This window comes from Rutilus rutilus, assembly GCF_951802725.1.
Source record: "Rutilus rutilus genome assembly, chromosome: 9".
NCBI classification, from domain to species: Eukaryota; Metazoa; Chordata; class Actinopteri; order Cypriniformes; family Leuciscidae; genus Rutilus; species Rutilus rutilus.
The window spans coordinates 15,636,811-15,656,621 of record NC_140223.1 but is presented as its reverse complement, the minus strand read 5'-3'; the positions used below and the strand labels follow the sequence as shown (position 1 = coordinate 15,656,621).

General features: G+C 36.6%; 2 protein-coding genes across 3 annotated transcripts in view; both read right to left on the bottom strand.

Moving 5' to 3' along the window:
- Positions 1–334: 334 nt before the first annotated feature.
- vmp1 (vacuole membrane protein 1) lies at positions 335–15,266 on the bottom strand. Its single transcript, XM_084418407.1, has 12 exons — positions 15,150–15,266; positions 14,370–14,476; positions 13,600–13,732; positions 12,482–12,572; positions 12,180–12,290; positions 8,116–8,283; positions 6,896–7,027; positions 5,941–6,021; positions 4,470–4,586; positions 4,024–4,085; positions 1,794–1,896; positions 335–1,245 (listed from the first exon to the last, which is right to left on the bottom strand). The coding sequence occupies exons 2-12, from the start codon at positions 14,446–14,448 to the stop codon at positions 1,102–1,104; spliced, it is 1,221 nt and encodes a 406-aa protein (XP_084274533.1). The 5' UTR covers positions 14,449–14,476; positions 15,150–15,266; the 3' UTR covers positions 335–1,101.
- Positions 15,267–16,337: 1,071 nt separating this feature from the next.
- cltcb (clathrin, heavy chain b (Hc)) overlaps positions 16,338–19,811 on the bottom strand; it is a 31,039-nt gene continuing 27,565 nt past the window's right edge. For both annotated transcript variants that reach the window (XM_084419478.1, XM_084419479.1), the window contains one exon: positions 16,338–17,226. In XM_084419478.1, the coding sequence (XP_084275604.1) occupies positions 17,096–17,226 (131 nt within the window). In that variant the 3' untranslated portion in view covers positions 16,338–17,095. The remainder of the gene's footprint in view (positions 17,227–19,811) is intronic.

Here is a 19,811-nt window from a genome sequence, read left to right as displayed (position 1 = left end):
TACATAAGCTGTGAGAGAGAGAGAGAAACAGAAATAGAACGACAGACAGATCGAACAAATAGAACAGACAGCCAGAACGATAGAGAGATAGATAGAATTTCAGGCAGATATAGACAAAGCATGATAGATAGGATGACAGACAGAACGACAAACAGATAGAATGATAGATAGTTAGATGGATATTTCATTGCCTTTCACATACCTGCTTTTGGCCTGCATCCTACAACTTGTCACCCATTGGTCCGAGCCCAAAGAAATACACTTTCATAGTTTTTTTTGGGGGGAGGGATAATAATTCACAGATCAACGTAAAACGCGCATGCGACACAGCAGATGTATTAATCAATTTAATGTTGGTTCTGAGAGAAATTATAGTTAGCCACACAAATATTTCAGCCCAAAATAAGAAAAGAGTAAAGTATGGATCAACTTGTGGTTTTAGTTCAAATGTCAAAGGTTGAAATGCACAAACAAATGTAAAATATCACATCTTCAGTTTCTTGGGTTAAAAGTTACATCCACTAGTTTGTGACATTTTGGTTTAAGTTCTCCGGAGAATAAACATCATGTGCGTATAGTCAAAACATTATGTACAAGATGTGCGAACTATTTAGAAACCACGATGATCTGAGTTGATATTGCTATCCTCTTTTAAACAGTTAAAGAAATACAAAATGACATCAATATTGATTAAAAAAAAACTATCCCTGAAAATTCCAATCACAACACCGACCCTGCCCATCCATACCTGTATGTCAGAAATTAAATAAGTCAATCTATTGATTAAGAACTGTATTCACTTCAATGGAAGCATGACCTCCAAATGTTGCATAAGGCATTGCAACAAATATGACTCCACACAGCCTATTAGCTAGACTGCCTTGGTTCTGTAAAGACAAAATTCTCTATAAATGTTAAATCTGATTTTAAATAGTAGAGCACACTACAGACAAATGAAGAGGGACTTCACGTAACTAAAGGGATCTGAATGAATGTTAACATACAGAAGCACACACAAATCAGTGCTCATGTAGCAGTTTTAGCTTAAATATTTTTAGTAGGTTCCAAAACAGGAGCGCGAGATGTTTTTCTGTGAGTCCGTCATTTTGTTTTCTCCTCTGTGTACTTCTTCTGCTGGAGACGCTTGGCGTAGCTCTGTGCCATGGAGTTAATGATGGACAGAATGAAATAGCACACCATGACCAGCACCACTTTCTCAAATACCCACGAGAGCCAGCTTTCACCCTGCACGGGGGGGGGGAGAAAGAAAAAAACGTATATAAAAATAAAATATTTAAAAAAAATCTGAATTACTTGGTTAAAAAATTACAAGCTTTTAAGGCCAAATTAAATTTGTCTTAATAAATAAGGTGTTTTTCTAGGCCATGTTAAACCTATATTATATTAAAATAAATTAAGAAAAATAAATACAAAAATTAAAAAAAGTGGAATAAGCAAGGTCTCATATATATACATATATATTGAAGAGTTCAGATGCAAAAGCCTATTTGAGATGTTCTTCTAGAATGATCATTTTTTATCAAGCTCGTATATTTAAGTGACAGTCAATAGGTAATTTTCATTGCCATTGAAGTGAAATTACTGAACTTAAACATACGCTTGATAAAAATGATCATTCTAGAAGAAAATTTCAGATGGCACTTAGAGGCTTTTGCATCTGAACGCTTCAATATTATTATTATTATTATTTATTTGGTTTCTTGTTAAAATAAAGTAAAATACAAAAAAATAAAGTGCAGAAGTAAACAAAAAAAAAGATCATTGATTTTTACCGCTGCGGTTCCTTCGCCGGCTGGATTATGAAGCTTGGCTCTCTGGGCTTCCAAGTACTCCCTAAAAGGTTTCTGAAGAGATGCTCCAACTCCAGGGATAATACTGTCCAAAAAAAAAATTTAAGAAATGATTAGCAAAGTCTTACCAAGAATGGAAGCAGCCAGAAGTCAACTAGATCTCCCAAAGCACACAACAGCTTTCCATCAGTGAAGCCTCCAGAAGAATGAAGCACCAGATCTCTGAACCCTCACTTATAGCAGAGAGGCTTCTGTAGGAACTGCTCTAAAGCAATTAATGAGGAAGTGACTCAATATTGTGTCACCCCTGCAATGGAGGAAGAACCGCCCAGTTTTTTTTGGGGGGGGGGGTTTGAATGTCAGTGAAACTAAACCATCATGTAGGATCAATTATAATATTTCTGCACCACACATCTTTCCAGTTCAAGGTGCAATTACCATGTCTTTATTACATCAAAAAAGCAAAGAAATACTACTGAAAGGATCCACACTAAAAATTCTGAACGTTGCTGGTCTCTGGTTACTGGTAATGAAACATGTTGACCACATTCTCAGATCGTAATTATGAAGTTCTTTCGATGTGGCTTAATTATGAAGCTGCAATTGTGCCTCATTCAAAGATGAACAGTCATTTCATTTTTACTTCTGAGTGCCGTTGAAAGTGCCAACATGGAGACCACATCTCTACTTTTGAGTCACTGTGCTACATCATCTAAACTATCTGTGCACAGACATCACCATAAATGGTGAAGACTTCTCAGGCTTACTAATAAGTGGCCTCAGTATGTGGTACAAACAGTGTTAAGGTCAATCACATGATCACATTTCACCCTAAAACCAAACATAAAACATTACATGGTTAATAAGGACATTTAATGCAATAAAGTCTTAAGGGTTTTGACATTATTTTAATGACAATTAACTTTCCCCGCCACCACCTGCATTTTTTATCATTTTCACAAAACTTTCATGGCCCCCAGAATATTTTGTTGTATGAATATCTGAACATGCAATATATCAAAAGAAATGAACTGAGTGAGTAGATTGAGTCCATCAACACCCCTAATGCTTGCACAGTCCGTATCTCTTCCTGGGTTGACATTTCATGCGGTAATTTTAGGCAGTTTTGATTTAAATGCTGTTTAATGATCGCATTATTTTACATGTGCTTAAGCAATGCTTCTATCGCTTGTTTTGATCCGGAGATTCTGTCCCATTTCAGAATATGTGTAATAGCGTGTAATATAATACTGTATACACTGAAAAAAATGATTCGTTGAATATGATAAAAAAAACAATTGTGGTTGCACAGTTGATTTTAGCTACATTTAAACAAATGCATTAAGTTGAACTTAATAAATTTTAGTTTATCTTAATAAATCAATTGTGTGCAACCACTTACCATAAAAAATATATATTTAATTCAACGAATTCTGAAAATTCCAGAAAATTCTGTCAATGGCGTGGAAGCGTTGTCATAAATGACGGAAAATTCTGTCATTAGGTGTGTTCGGCTTGGAAAGCACACGGAGCCACCAGCTTGATGTCTTACACCAATCGGTCTGCACAGAGCCGCTTCAAGTCGAACACACCTATTAAATGTCAAAATAATGTCACAATAAAACAATAAGATAAGATCTTTTCAATCTTAAAATAAGATAAAGCAACATATCTTTCGTACTGATTTTTTGGAGTGAAATGTAACCTGGATATATTTAGCCATTCACATGTCCTATATAGTGGTATAAAGGAACAGAAACTACATGCGATTCTTTAGATGATTCAGAATAAACAATGGTAAGCATCTGACTGTCTGAGAGGAGTCTGCATGCAACGCTGAGCTGCCCACAGTTCATGAAAGAGTTCAATAAACTTTGCTAGATCCTTTTTTTAGTTTCCTCTAATGCATTTACATGTTGACATTTGTTTCTTCCTGGCAAAAAAAAACCCTCTTTTTTAAACATATGGAACTATATCTACTTGATAAGTAATTCACATGCAAAAAAAAACGTAATGATTAATAATATATTTATTTTTGTATGTCTAAAAAGCACTCATCGAACCAAATAAGAACAAAACCATCTTCAGAATTTGCACGACTGCTATAATTTCAGGTGTTCTTGATTCATGTAGTTCTTGTTTATTCACTATAATGTTTACCATTGTTTACACAGGGTGTCCATATTCACCTCACGGTGGTGTCATTACTCACCCGATCAGAGAGACCATCTGCTCCACTATGTGCTTGCTGAATGTTATGATAACAAATAGTTTCTGTAGAGAAACAAAGAGTGGATAAACATTGTCAGACAATGAATCAACGGGATGTTCTTCAAGGCGGCGAGTGTAGCAGATTTGTTTTGTTGGGGGGGGGGGCAGATAGTGTCTTTAGGAGACCTGGTGAGATCACTGACTCACTCCCGCTCATGATTTGATCATTTGGATGACATGAGCAGCTCTGTAGACATCAGATGCACCGCTGTCTAGAATCTGCTGAGTCAACATTTAAAACTCAAAAAGAGCCACATGCAAAGATCTGACTTTGATGATCTAATGGCACCGATCAACTGAAAAAAATACATTGAGAATAATGGGAATCATCTCTTTAGGAATGACGCACTCAAAAAGTGTTTAACATTTGTTTTTTACTCTGTGTACCTGAATGTGCATCTTAATAACGGCCTTTCCAATGAGAGTCGCTCCAAAGAAGGTCCAAAATGGAATCAGGAAATGACCACAGGTGATTCCAGCCAGGTCAAACAAGGGATTTGGGATCTGACAAACAGATATGCAATGCATAAGTACTAGTAAGCACAAAAAGACAATAATCTGACAAATGCATTTGAAAAAACTATTCTTACAACACCCAGTGTACATTAAACAAACTATATAACACATTTATTATATAAGCTACTGTGAACAAAGGGCATAGTTTTGGTTTCACCATTGGGGGCTGGGGGGACTGACGTGTGACCCATGTTAGCAGGGTCCCAGTGCATGGTCCCATGAGATTTATGCATTTATTTATTTTTGCAAAATGGTCTTTTGTGGTACCATCCTCACATGCAAAGTTGGTTGGTAACATAACTGCAAAAAAGTAATAGCCTAGTTAACAATTACTTGTTTACACGATATATTTCTATTATTTAAGCACTTGGAACCTTATCAGTTTGACAATGTTCAACTTCAAAGTGCCATGGGAAGTCAAACTAACGTTTACGTTAACATTTTCTTATATAGAAATACTTTATTTACAACTTCTTAAAAGTTCACCAGACTCTTATTGATTCTGTCATCTCAGAATTTCTGAAGGCCAGGTTTTTTTTAACATCAGTCATCATTAGGACAGAACAGATTTTACACAGATTGTTTAGTCAACAATTCAAGAAGGTCCAGTCTTTTGATTCTATGTTGCGCTTGCCCTAATGAAAAAGTAACAATTCTTGTTTAACTGTCACATTTGTTATATTAAGGCTATAATTACAGTAAGACCATTGATAGCTCCTCATTACCATGCTTAGGCCAATGTAGATTTTTTATTTATTTTTTATATCTATAGCATTTGTTATGAAAAATATCAACCTAAACATTGAGAAGCTACAACATGCCACACAGTTATAATAAAAATCTATAGTAAAAAAAAAAAATCTATTCCCTTAACAGATTATCTATTATAAATTCTGAAACAAGTTAGTCAAAATTTACCACAGTAAATAGCTAAAATATAATGTGATAAATTCTAGTAAGGGTGATCATGAGTAGTTTAAAAAGATTTCTAATAAATGTTGGTGGCATTCTCGACAGAACTCAAATTGGTCGCACATTTTTTCATCGTTGTAACAATAGGAGCGACTCGCGCAACTTATCACAATGTAATGTATGTATAATATATGTAAATAAACCAGGCTTCTGTCATTGCGCTGATTGGTTCGTTCAGTTCGGACGGGAACTTGGCGCTTATAAAAGCTCTGAACGTGTGATGTAGCCTATATAATTGATTATTAATTCCATGGGGGGGGGTTGTCACCTATCAAATTACACCTATGCTGTGAACCATTTAAATTCTGCAATTACAAACCAAGCAATGATTAAGACATCAAGTAAAAAAAATAAAAAGGTAAAAACTTACAGAGGCACAAGCCAGAATTCCAAAAAATCCCACTTTCTGCACCATGTTTTGCACTGCAAGCTTGGCTCTTGATGCAAAATCCTGTAAGAAATTTGACAATTTAAAAATGTAGACTTGGCATGGAAAAGTGATCATAAGTCTGCAAGGACTAAACAATCTCTAAAACTGTTTTTACTGTTATATACTGTAAAATAGGTTTAATATTGTTTTAAAAAATGTTTATATAAAACAAATTATTATATTAAATAATTAAAAATAATAATATAATTATAATGTTAAAATATTATAATACAATTATTAAATGTAATACATTTACTCATTTTTTTTTTTTACATAAAATAAATATTTTATATCATTTTAGTAGAACAATTTCTGGAATCAGCTTTCAGCTATTCTACAGTATTTTAAGGCAAAAACAAAGAAACATTTAACATTATGCCTAAAATAATTACTCAAAACAACAACAACAACTGATATCTAAAAAGGGTGGCATTAATCACTAGACCTTGAGGTGGAATACAACATTGTTAAAGATGACCAATTAAAAGTCTTGTGTGAAGGCGCAGACCATGTGGGGTCCCACTTAGACACTAAGAGGCAATGATTAAAGGGAAGCTCTGACTCTGAGTCACCCGCTGCTCAAAGGGTTTACTGGAAGTCAGGGGAGAGCCCTTCCAAGAAATCATGTGACCTGCATAAGTGAACCACAATAGTGGGGACTCATGGGAATAGGATACAGGGACCCCTCCCACCAACAGGATACAGTATCTGCTGCATAATGTGGGGGGGCATCACTGTCAGCTTCATAAAGGCATGACCACTAGAAGGAAATAGTTAGTTGAGCTTTGAACATCTACCGGAGCTCCTAATGAGCTAATGTCCGTATGAAGGTTAACTGTTAGTTTGGACACATGGGTCCAGTATATGACATGAGATTCTGGGATGAAATCCAGACCTGTGCGCTCTGTGCCTGCTCCAGCATCTCCTCAAATTCCTCATAATCTTCATCATCAGGATCTGCTCCAGAAAGCCGTGCCGCCCGCGCCATGAAGTAAGGAGGCAGCTCTCCAATAGCCGTGCCCGCACCCTGCAAACACAGTCACACATTATGAGCCTAAAGAAGACAAAAGTGTGATCTATCATAAACAACAGCTTCTGAGTTCTGCGAGTCGTCACAAACAAGACGTTATGTTGAGAACACGCAAATACGCAGAAGCCTTTCACTGCTTATTATAGGTCAGGTTTGGAAATTGAAATGTCAATTTATATGCCAAAAAGAAGTTTGTCTTAGCAAAGGATCAAAACATCACAGATTGGCATCTTAAAGCTACAACGTGTAATTTCTTTCCATGACACGTCTGTCGGCATGGTTATTACTATGGCAGTACAAGCGGAAACAAGTGATAACGCGGATATTACGTCATTGACAGGCGACAAGTGAACAGGGAGTCAGGGACATTATTCAAAATTGGAATTTCCCTGGAATTAAAAATCTTTGGGAACTTTTAGGATATTGTAAGTACACAACTGCAGGAAATATATCACACTGTGCAAGTGATTTTTGGATATTTTATTACAAAATTCTTACATATTGTAGCTTTAAGACCAAACATGGAGGATCTTCTCATTTTGGCAGTCTCATATTATTAAAAGTTGTGAAAAAATGCAAACTTCAATCAAGAAGCTGCATTGATCCCAGTACATAGTAAGCTTATTTTAACAGAATTAATTATATATATATATATATATATATATATATATATATATATATATATATATATATATATATATATATATATATATATATATATATATATATATATTCTTCTAAATTATTTATAATTATTATATTATAAATCTATTACATAAAAAAAAATCTAATTTATTACAATACATACATTTATATTATTTTAAATGTATTAAAAAATATATAATATTGATATAATAATAATAATTATATTGTACTTGTTGCAGGGTCTGGAATATGTACACATCCTCAAAAACCAGTGTGAGTGACCTATACTTTTTGGCTGCCATTTCAGCCTGCTGAATCCCATTCCAGAAGGTCAACTTCCAGCAGAGTTTAGTTCGAACCCTGCTCTACTGAAACCCAACAGCTCAATTAGCTGGAGCACTGTGTGTAATGGGCCAAGACTGTGGTGTGAAAGCACTCACCCACATGCAGGCCTCCAGGCGGACCTTCGCCATGATGGTCCACAATGAGATGCTCTCCTTTAAGACCTCCTCTTCCGGACACACTATCTGAGCTGGGTAGGGCGGCTCAGGGAAGTTCACCGAGCCACATTCATATGCAGCCAGGGTGACAGAAGCTATGTGTGGACCCTGGAGGAAATGATGCAATCACATGTTTACAGACTGAAATAAAACTTCACGTGAGCATGAACATTTCTTGCTTTAGCGCTGTCACATGCACAGCTTGATGCATTTCTAAGAATAGTACCTCACGAGTAGGGTGGTCCTTATTTTTAAAGTCTCCAATTGTCATGCTCTTAACCCTTCAAATTGTTCCTTTATATAAGAAAATACAGCATGCCAATTTGTCTGGCAGTAACATAATAATTACTGGTAGCTCAATAGCTTTAAACTTTCTGAGATTGATGATTTTCGTAAAAACAGATCATTTGAATTGGTATTGTACCTGGCTAGTAAAATTCCAAAAGAATCTCCATAAAAACATCTAATGCACCATATATTCCTAAAGATACATATCTCAGTTTACTTATTGTAGAAACTAAATCCAAATTAATCCATCCATGACCCGTTTTAGCAGATTTACCTTTCCTGGTGGAATCAATACATATTTCTATTGATGATCACCTTGGTTATTGTTTGGGTTTAGAGCACATTTTTTGGTTAAAAAAAATTACATTACATTCCTTGAAATTGACCCGGAACTTTGGCCGAATCAAGCAGATTATCAGGAGGCACAGGCAACCATACATGCAATGAAAGTAGTCGAGAGAGGAGTGGCTCTGATTCAAGAATACAATGGCTATCTCACACACTCTGAAGAACAATAGCAGTTTCTCCTTCATGTGGTGGAAGATCACCGACGGATCTATCCAGACTGCAAAAAGTCAACACTGGCTGCTGAGCATCAGAAATGAGGGATTGTTGAAAACTTTGTGCTTTTTTGAGATTGTTGTCATTGTTGTCATGTCAGTGTTGCTCTGATTTCAATAAAATGTAGTTCATTTGCAGCAACTTTTAATATTACTTGCATATCACAATAACGCCGCACAGCTTAACATTATGCAGGTTTGCGCTGCACAACATCAGGAAGATCAGGCCTTTCCTAACTGAGCACGCAACACAACTCCTCGTCCAGGCCCTGGTCATTTCTAGGCTTGACTACTGCAATGCTCTTCTGGCCGGACTTCCAGCATGTGCAACCAAACCTCTACAGATGATCCAGAATGCTGCAGCTCGTCTTGTCTTCAACGAGCCCAAAAGGGCCCACGTCACTCCTCTGTTCATCTCTCTGCACTGGCTACAAGGCGGCTCGCATCAAGTTCAAGGCATTGACGCTTGCTTACAGATCTATCACAGGCTCAGCTCCCTCCTACTTTCACTCACTCCTACGAGCCTACATCCCTACCAGACACCTACGATCGATCAACGAGCGACGTCTCGTGGTTCCATCACAGAAAGCCACAAAATCACTTTCCAGAACATTCTCATTCACAGTTCCATGCTGGTGGAACACTCTCCCCACCCTCATCCGGAATGCAGAATCCCTGACAACATTCAAAAAACAGCTGAAAACCCATCTCTTCCGTGAGCACTTAACTTCATAAAAAAACTAAAAAAAACAACCTTTCCCTCTAAAACCTCACTTATCGTGCTTCTGCTACTCTGAATAATGCCTGAACTTCGTATTTTGAGCACTTCTTGCGTTGTTGTTGTTTTTTGCCTCTTCGTGATGACTCGCTTAATTTAGTCCTAATTTGTAAGTCGCTTTGGATAAAAGCGTCTGCTAAATGACTAAATGTAAATGTTAACATAGGCAATCTTCCACAAGATTGAGCTACCTCTAAATATAATTTTTTTTGTCAACATTTTTGCATATTTCTAATTTTGAAGTTAAAAGGAACAGTTTAAGAGGTTAAGACACTAACATTTTGCACACAAAAAAATGTGGACTTGATAAGGACCACCCTACTCACGAGTTAAGTCAAGTCACATTCATTAATATAGCACTTTTAACAATATGAATTGTTTCAAAGCAGCTTTACAGTGATAATACCGACTGTAAAAAAAAATAAAATAAATTGTTTAAAAAAAACAAACAATTGTTTGCTGATCAACTACGTAAAACTACCACATATGTCTGTGCGGTTCAATGCAACTGCAAAAAGCTTGTGACCTCAATGCAGCGCGATGGACGAACCACAAAGACGAAATGAAAATTCATTTACTAAGTGAAAACAGACAGTGATGTCATACCTTCCCACAGTCAGTCGATCCGTGGGAGAATATATGTGGGAGAGGAGACTGGACAATATACCATGTCTAGCATTTCTAACCTCTGATTAACCTTCTTTAACCGAAGGAGGCACAAATGACTCAGGTGGTACCATTTAGTGGATGGCTCCATCCAAATCAATCATAATCTAATAAGAAATACTACACAGATGCAACAAATGATAGAGAAACCTTCAGATTGTCACATCAAAAGTTGTTTTATAAGGAACAGAATGCAAAGAGATATCCAAGACCTGCACTAAAAATTAATAATTAAACCTAAACCCAGTCTAAATTTTGATGGGGGTCTTAGGTTACTCTGCTGACTGTTGGGATCTTTACAGTCAGATGTGATGTCAGCCAGTCAGGACCACCATTGGTTAATCACATTCAGAGGTATGAGCTCATGATGGTGTCACAGCAAAGAGCCTAAACAGCAACTGTTTTATCTGGTTACTCAGTGCAATTGAGTTTATTTCCCAGGCACTGAAACCCGACACAAGCCACTTCCCCAACTCAATCATTAGATGCAGACGATAAGTAGTTTTGATTTAAAAAAAATAAAAATCCTTGTATTAGACGTTTTTGCTACAAATATTTTAAAATAAATGCTGTTATTTTGAACTTGGATCAAAGAATCTTGAAAAAAATAATAAAGGGATAGTTTATTATTTTAATAATTTTATTCTGTCATCATTTACTCAGCCTCATGTTGTTCCAAACCTGTATGAGTTTCTTTAATACAGGTTTGGAACAACATGACAATTTTCATTTTTGGGTGAAAAGCAGCACAACTGTTTTCAACATTGATAATAGTAATAAATGTTTCTTGAGCAGCAAATCAGCATTTTAGAATGATTTCTGAAGGATCATGTGACATAATAAATACTTCACTATTATATAACTACTATATACTATAACTACTTCACTACTAAAAACAAAGTACATTATTAAAATACTATCTAGAAAATACTGTCTTTATAGTAAAGGTGCCTTTTTTCCCACAACTCAAGTAATGTTAGGTGTATAAAGGCAAAAAAAAAAAATAATCAATTCAAAATTGATTTTGCATTGATAAAATAAATATTACAGAACGGTTTAAGTTACTTTTGCTTTGACAGCCCCTTTACAAGATCCTATAAACAATTAAAAAGACAAAAAAATAGAGCTTGATGTGTGAAAAAAATTGTTCATCTTTATACAAAAAAGTCTGATGGCGAAACATTGTGTGTATTTGCACTTTCACATCCCATTCTTTCACAATGCCACCCATAGACACACAAACCGAGCGCAAAGTACTAGAATTCCCCAGTGACAAAGGAGGGGTGTGACTTCACCACAGCCAGTGGAAGTGGACACTCCTGACCGCTGTCTAGCAGTTCAATCTGAGTCAGTGGAAACTGCTGAAAGGTTCTGCTTACAAGATCTGCTGCAGAGAAGCAGAGAGAGGCACATGCTCTCACTGTCACACTATTAATAAACTTCAGTGGAACATCCAGCACAAATACTCTTCCCTTTTGACAGAGCACTGGGCCCCTGACAGTTAATCTAGGGGAATACCCGACGTTACCGCATTCAAAGACCCAATCAAGTAAAAACTTGACTTTTATGTTTATTAGTTTTGTTGTGCGTTTTGCCACATATATACAGTAAAAGTTTACTTTTAGAGAAAAATCAAACAAACTTTCATCCAGAAAACACTCCCTAGAATGAGAAATTAAGACTAAATTTCAGTCCACTGTTTAAACTCTTACCAGGTACAGGAGGAACGTGTGCAATCCAGTTCCGAGACCAACCGAAGACAAAATACCCAGGCCTACCCAGTAGGCACACCACAGGAACTTCTTCTCCAGGTACTGTACATACTACAAACAATGGCAAACGCATTAAAGAGTAGCTAAGAAGCTACTCTATTAGAGCATGTGAACAAAACAGAACTGCTAAATTACTACATTGCAGAAGCTTTGATCATAAGAAGATCAATATATATATCTAAAGCAGCAAAATCATGATTCTGGCTACAGATTTGTGACCAACAGGCAAATACTGTGCTCACCTGCTGATGCGTTCCTTCTATTGAGTAAGCCATTGAGAAAAATGAAAAAAGGACTATGGTCAAAAATACCACACCTTTTCTCTGCCAAAGCCTGTAAACAAATAAAATAAAATAAATTAACATTAATGCTGCAATATGCATTATTAAAAGGTGGATGTGATGAAGACTGTAAATTAATTAAAATCACAATAAACCATATATTTTGAAGTATCTCATCGCTCTGTAAGATATTTTAAATGTTTTTAAAAGAAGTCTCTTCTGCTCAACAAGGCTGCATATATTTGATCATAAATGCAGTAATATTGTAAAATATTATTACAATTCAAAATAACTGTCCTCTATTTATATATATATATATATATATATATATAAATATATTTGTAGAAATCGTGATGCATTTTTCAAGATTCTTTGATAATTTATTTGAAATAGAAATCTTTTTAGACATTATAAATGTATTTACTGTCACTTTTGATCAATTTAATGCATCATTGCTAAGGTAAAAAAAAAAAAAAAAAAACATGCTAACTCTTTCAGCGGTAATGTGTATTGCATTCAGTTGCCTTTTAAGAAAAGATTCTGAATGATACTTGTAAAATATCACTTTTTTTCACTTGTCTAGCATTGATTTACATGACACTGTTTTCAACTAAAAGCAAAAAACATATGTGTTTTAGCCATTCATTTACGTGACAACAGTGTTTTGGGGGCCTGAACTTTTGAAAACTGGTTTCAAAGTGCAAGTTTTTGAAAATGATACCATTATGTCTCCGTGTAAACTACAAAAACATGGATTTGTGAAAATGGTGATGTCATGCGCATGCATATCATGTGTTCAGTCTATAGGAGGGTAGTGTTTTTTTACAAAGTGACATCGCCAACTACTGGCCTGGCATGAATAATCCATTCCAATCCGTTTTCGCAGATCGTTTTGACAGTATTGTCGTCTGTACGCAAAAAAACTAAAGTAAAAACTTTTCTGTTTTTAGTACATGATTGATGTGTAAACGTACCCTTATTTTCACCATACAATGTCAGATGCAAATACATTAGCTAAACTACCTAAAAAGACACTCAAAATTAAATTACGAGTGTACAATAAAAGTTTGATCGCTTACTTCCACGTCCATTCTTTCAGGGTAACAAGGGTCTCTAGGAAGAAATACTGTAGTGTGATAAAAGGCCTCTTCCACAACACTAAAGAGAGACGCTCTTCCCTGTCCTGCTGCTTTCTCTCTCTCAGAGATGAATCTGTGGGTACAGTACACAAGCTTTTAACATATGATTTCATTATTATATGTTTTAAAACAACATGCAACAAGTACAAAAGCGAGTTCACAAACACTACTGATTATTTCAACAACATCAAGCAAAAAACGATCTGTGAAAACAAATATTACATATTATAAAGGGGTATGATTTGTCATTATGATTAAAGTCAAGATGAAACAGAATTACCGACAGATCTTCCATATTGTGACATACATCTGTGTAATGGCTTATTGAACAAAAAAGAAGGATGGGGACATAGTTTTATGCATCTGTTATTGGTTTGATTTTGCGATGAGTTGTTGCACTCAAAAGTGGAGGTGAATGCGAGGCTCCAGGGGTGGAGTTTAAATGTTTGGAAAAGTCCTGCACACATCACCAGAGAGAAGTGTATTTTTATTAGACGAGGTCAAAATGTTTTTCTTTAGATAAAAGATAGGGTGAATTTTCATTCCATACGGACTTTAAGATCAATGACGAATCCATCAGTGATGATGGCAGGTCTGTTTATCTCCACAGGACGTTTTATCTCTGGTCCTGACCCTTGATCTGTTCATCTGAGGCTTACATGGTGGCTGCCAGACGATAATTACATCAGCTTCCTCTCAGCTTAACAAACCTGTAGAACTGCCATTCTGCTTGTCTTTAGGTCCTAGTCTTTTCTGTGGCTGTTCACATTCTGCTCCATTTGCATCCATCTCCCACAACTATTTACAGTTCAAACACCTGCACACATAAAACAAACGTATAATGTTACTCAGTGAGGTCTTGGTAAGTTTGCTGAGGGCAGATAAACATCCCAAATCAAACTTTAAAAGTAATGATGGTGGTTAATCTTCTCCAATAAAACACTGAGTGGCATAAATGTTAATCTTTAGAGAATGGCTGTTATATATAAAAAAAAGATCTGAAGGTCATAAATAGCTCAGCACTGTCAAAAGTATTGACTTATATAGGATATAATATGTTCTAGTACCAGTATATTAATTTATTTCCACAACAGGACTCTGATCACCTGTATATGTTGTACTAGGACCTTTAACTAGCACTTAAGCTATCCTAACTAAGCCAGAACTTCATAGTAAAAGATTAACCAACTGAGCAAGGGGGGGGGGTTTATAATATATGATAATTATTAGCTCTTGTTTGGTTACCAATAATGATCTCAAAGTAACATTTTCAGATACCATTTACAGATTGTTTCATTAAAAAAAAGCCCATGTGAGTGATGAACCGGCAAGAATTAGCGGTCTAGGTTAGCTTTTGAGTCCACTACCGCTGTTTAGATTTGATTTCAGACTCGGCAACGAGTACATAGTGATGTTTACATACTTTTAGGCTAAAAAGAGTTAAAAGTGTCATAACAGAGATAAGGTAAAGTGAAGGGACACATGCATACCTGCAACCACTCTTCCGTCCTGACAGCAGCAATAAGCGACAACAACAGCCACAGGAAATGACTCATGCTCAGCTGTATAGCAGTGCGGCATTTTCAAAATAAAAGCCATTGCTGACTGCCGGTTGGCCTCACTGTCATCTATTTGGACGATTTGATCGTCAACACTAAAATTCATCGAGCTTTATGCTGACGTCATTTTCACCAAGCTCTTATCAAAAGTTTCCTAGACCTTTTTTATTATATTTTAATTTAGTGTATTACCCGTCAGCTTTGGATTATGTCGATATCGTTTTCCTCAATGAGACAAAAATAGAAAGGATATTTTAGGATGACCCTGAAAGCAATTTATATCTTCGATGTTGGTCTTTTACGCTGCCATCGACCGTGATAGTGCAGTAGAGTAGCAGACTTCTCACTACCACCGTACTATTGAATTACCGAGAAGTAATGCCCTTTTTCAGTGACTTATTTATAGGTGTCTAAAATGTATTTAGAATTTTTAACGTTTCTTATACTTATCTTTTAATACTGATACAAACAAGCAGGTTTGTCTTTATTTTTTACAAATATCTAGTTAAAAATGTATGCACTTTTAAAGGTGCACTTGGTAATTTCCCCTCATTATAAAAAGTTGAAGAAATAAAAACTTTTGTAAAGAAATTAAAAAATATGTAGCAAATGAGGTGAAGATCCCACTCACATTAGGATCTGCTATACATGGAGAGGGGTCACCTCATGGGGGCCGCCATGTTGAGATCACATGATCTGATGAATATCATTTGTTTGCAGAATATAAAAAAAAAAGACTAACTAGGTATTTCTTCCAAGATGTCTGCCATATTGACCAGCACAACATAGGGAAAACAAATACTGCAGATCTTTAATGGCTACTGTGTGTTTTGTTGAAAAATAAAGTGGCAAAATATATGATGGAGAATGGATGAGTTTCATTTTAATCTTTGCGAATTTACAATTAAGCCACCAAAATAATCACAATCCTTTGAATTTATTTCCCTATTTTCTGATTCTGCAGATCACGCACAAATCTTACAGGTGGACAAGCATTGGCATCCATTTGTGTATTCATTCTTCTGTACACTCCAAATAATGAGCTAGAACAGCACGACACCTGGCACACACAAACCTCAATACAAAGAATTGAATGAGTAAACACAGAAGTCAGAAGAATCAATGTATCCCTTGCTCATTTATGGAAATGGACTCACACAAGAAAGAGCACTGTATTCAATACAAGGAAAGGTCACCTGTTACACATGGAGTGAATGAGATGTTAACAACTACGAGGTCAATCGGGGGAAACCCGTTTAGGCTAAGGGATTAAAATCGTTTACTATATTTATGTCTGTATGCGCTTAAAATGTCCATACAGCTACATATTTGTGTAGAATATCAGATTATTACTTAGTGTTAGCTAAATGTACCCATGGATGCATACGTTCATGTTCAAATATTGTTTTAACCTTTTTTATAATATACAATAATGAAATGCATTAAACAGACTGACAGTGTAAGCTCTTCACATACAATACATCAAAATTAAGAGATTCTACATTAGTTTCCTCTCACGACAGAGTGCAAATCAGATGCTTCACGACATTTTTTAAGGTTAATTGCTCTTCTCAACACTCCATTTACATACACAACCCATTGCCCCCTTAAAAAAAAAATCAGCTCACAAAAAAAACCTGGTGATATAAGTAGCCTTAAATATATGGAATGTGAAATAAAACAAATGTGGTCCGATTATTTTCTTTGACAATACAAATAAAAATGAAGTCCTTCATTGCATTTTAAGGAAAATAATTTAAAACGCGCAACTTTTTTTTTTGTTTTTTTGTTTACTTTATATAACATTGTGTGTAGACCACAATAAGCTAGTAAGGAACTTAAGGAGAGATGGATGGACAGCTGTGGGCAGGAGGGCTTTACATGCCATAGCCGAAGCCTGGCTGTGCGGGTTGGCCATAGCCAGGTGCCGTGGGGTATCCGTAGCCGTAAGTCTGCTGTGGGGGTACTGCGACATTGGGACCTGCAGTGAGCATTAGCTGGGGTGTGCCTGGGAAAGATTATTAAACACCATGAAAAACAGTTGAGCATTATCACAAAAACAATCTACATCAGGTTGATCCTCTTATTTAAAATGTTTAGTATGCAATTGTAAATTAGTTGACATCAGACTACTGAGCATTTGTAACAGTAGCTGCATTCACATGGACCCAAATAATCCCTTTGTAATCGGATTAATAGCACAGCTGGAATAAAAAAAGTCACATGTGAGCACGTAAAACGGAACGAATTGGCCAAATCTGATTTCAATTTCATTCAGATTGTAAGAGGTGGTTTAAACCTTTTCAGTTTGACAGGACATGTAAAAACTTGATCGGATTAAAAGCTGAAACTGGAAAGTTCTGCGCATGTGTAATGATGTGTGACGCACAGAATGAGCTGCTGTTGTTCTTTCCACTCATCGTTTGTGAAGTGGAGCAGGACAACGTCCCGCCAGTGCTTGCTTCGGACTCTAATCCACAGACGCCTTGTTTTGGGCACGGGGAAGGGGTGTTTTTACTGTTTGATAAATATAAGCACCATGGCACAAAGCTTTCATGTGCTCGTTGTCTCCCAATTAGAACCCGGAAAACAAATTTCAAGGGTACGTTTACACTACAGCCATATCACCCTGTAGCCCAAGACTGGTTGCCCACTGAAGCTAAGCAGGGCTGAGCCTGGTTAGTACCTGGATGGGAGACCTCCTGAGAAAACCAGGTTGCTGCTGGAAGAGGTGTTAGTGAGGCCAGCAGGGGGTGCTCACCCTGTGGTCTGTGTGGGTCCTAATGCCCCAGTATAGTGACGGGGACACTATACTGCCAAAAAGAGCACCGTCCTTCGGATGAGACGTTAAACCGAGGTCCTGACTCTCTGTGGTCATTAAAAATCCCAGGATGTCCTTCGAAAAAGAGTAGGGGTGTAACCCCGGCATCCTGGCCAAATCTGCCCCTTGGCCTCTGTCCATCATGGCCTCCTAATAATCCCCATACACTGATTGGCTTCATCACTGTATCCTCTCCACCAGTAAGCTGATGTGTGGTGGGCGTTCTGGCGCAATATGGCTGCCGTCGCATCATCCAAGTGGATGCTGCACATTGGTGGTGGTTGAGGAGATTCCAGGTCTCAGAAAAAGCGCTATATAAATGTAACGAATTATTATTAATTATTATTATTACTACAACGATGTACTAAAAATGGTTTGCGTTTTCTTCGCATTTTTCGCATACAGGCGACAACGTTGTCAAAACGATCCCCGGATTTGCAAAAACTATTAAAAACACTGTATTATTCATGCCAGGCCAGTAGTAGGCGATATCACTTTGTAAAGATAAACTAAGCACCTATAGGCTGAACACGTAATGCGCATGTGCATGACATCACCGTTTTTGTAGTTTACACTGAACGAATAACTGTATCATTTTCAAAAACGTGCATTTAGTTTGAAACCAGTTTTCAATAATTGGGGTTTTCAGCTCCCCAAAACGCTGCTGTCATGTAAATGAACAGCCAAAACGCATAAGAATGGTGCCGTGTAAACGTATGCTTTTTAAAACAAATAAAAGGATGATGGTTAGTATGTTACAACCACGGAAAACTCTGTACTTTGCATTGCGCATGTCAAAAGATTAAACTGATTTGAAGCTTGTGAGATAAACAAGCCATCACCTTCAATATCAACTTATTTAGCTGTAAGAGGTTCAACCAGGCGCTCAGGTAAAGTTAAAAAGTCTGTGATAGGTGCTCTTGGGGTAGGGAAAAAAATCCAAAGAAACGAAAAACAGGTCAGGTCTACAGGATTGGGGAAACCAACGTAATGAGCAACAAAGCAAGTGAAAATAACAAAGAACCAATAAAGAAAAATATCTCCATAGAAATCTCCCTCATCGTAGGCTATCTGGAGAAAAAAAATTAATTCTTTGTTATTTTCACTTGCTTTGTTGCTCATTACGTTGGTTTCCCCAATCCTGTAGACCTGATTGCCTTATTAGGTTAATTGAATTCTCTCGGATTATGGGTGGGACTTAACTTATAACAGGGTTCGTACACATTTTTACCATTAAATTTCCATGACTTTTCCATGACTTAAAGGTAAATATTCATGACATAATGTTCCATAAAACGTCTGTGTATACATGTAAAATAAGAATACAAATTTGGATTGTGACATTCCTAAAATTCACGGGCGGGGATGCGGGTGGATAATGAACTCCTTGCGGGCGGGTAACGTTAGTAGCGGATGAAAAATGTGCTTGAAGAGCTCTTTTCCAAAACGCGATAAACGCCATTAAAAAAAAAAAAAAAAAAAAGATTTTCCCTATTCACTGCTCCATCAACGTTTCATGCCAAATCGCTATATTTCCTTGTTTAAAATGTAGGCCACTGCAAGATGCAGTTTCTTTCCAAACCGCCGAACCTTTTAGCCAAAACGGATAAATCCTCTCGACTAATCAGAATTCGGTGAACGTTCGCTATCTTAACAGTCCTCAAAATGAGTCAAACTAATCTTATATTCTCTCTCTCTCTCAATTTTAATTGTTTATTAATAAACAAGTGTTTTCTATGTCGACTGCAAAGACGAAGTTGACTGACTCGCGA

What these genes read in the sequence shown, in the direction of transcription:
- vmp1 (XM_084418407.1), bottom strand. Translation starts at nt 14,448, where the DNA reads ATGGATGCAAATGGAGCAGAATGTGAACAGCCACAGAAAAGACTAGGA. An exon ending in TAGAAGGAACGCATCAGCAG is followed by an intron (nt 12,291 to 12,481) that starts GTGAGCACAGTA and finishes CATTGTTTGTAG; the next exon opens with TATGTACAGTACCTGGAGAA. An exon ending in GCCTGGAGGCCTGCATGTGG is followed by an intron (nt 7,028 to 8,115) that starts GTGAGTGCTTTC and finishes CTGTGTTTGCAG; the next exon opens with GGTGCGGGCACGGCTATTGG.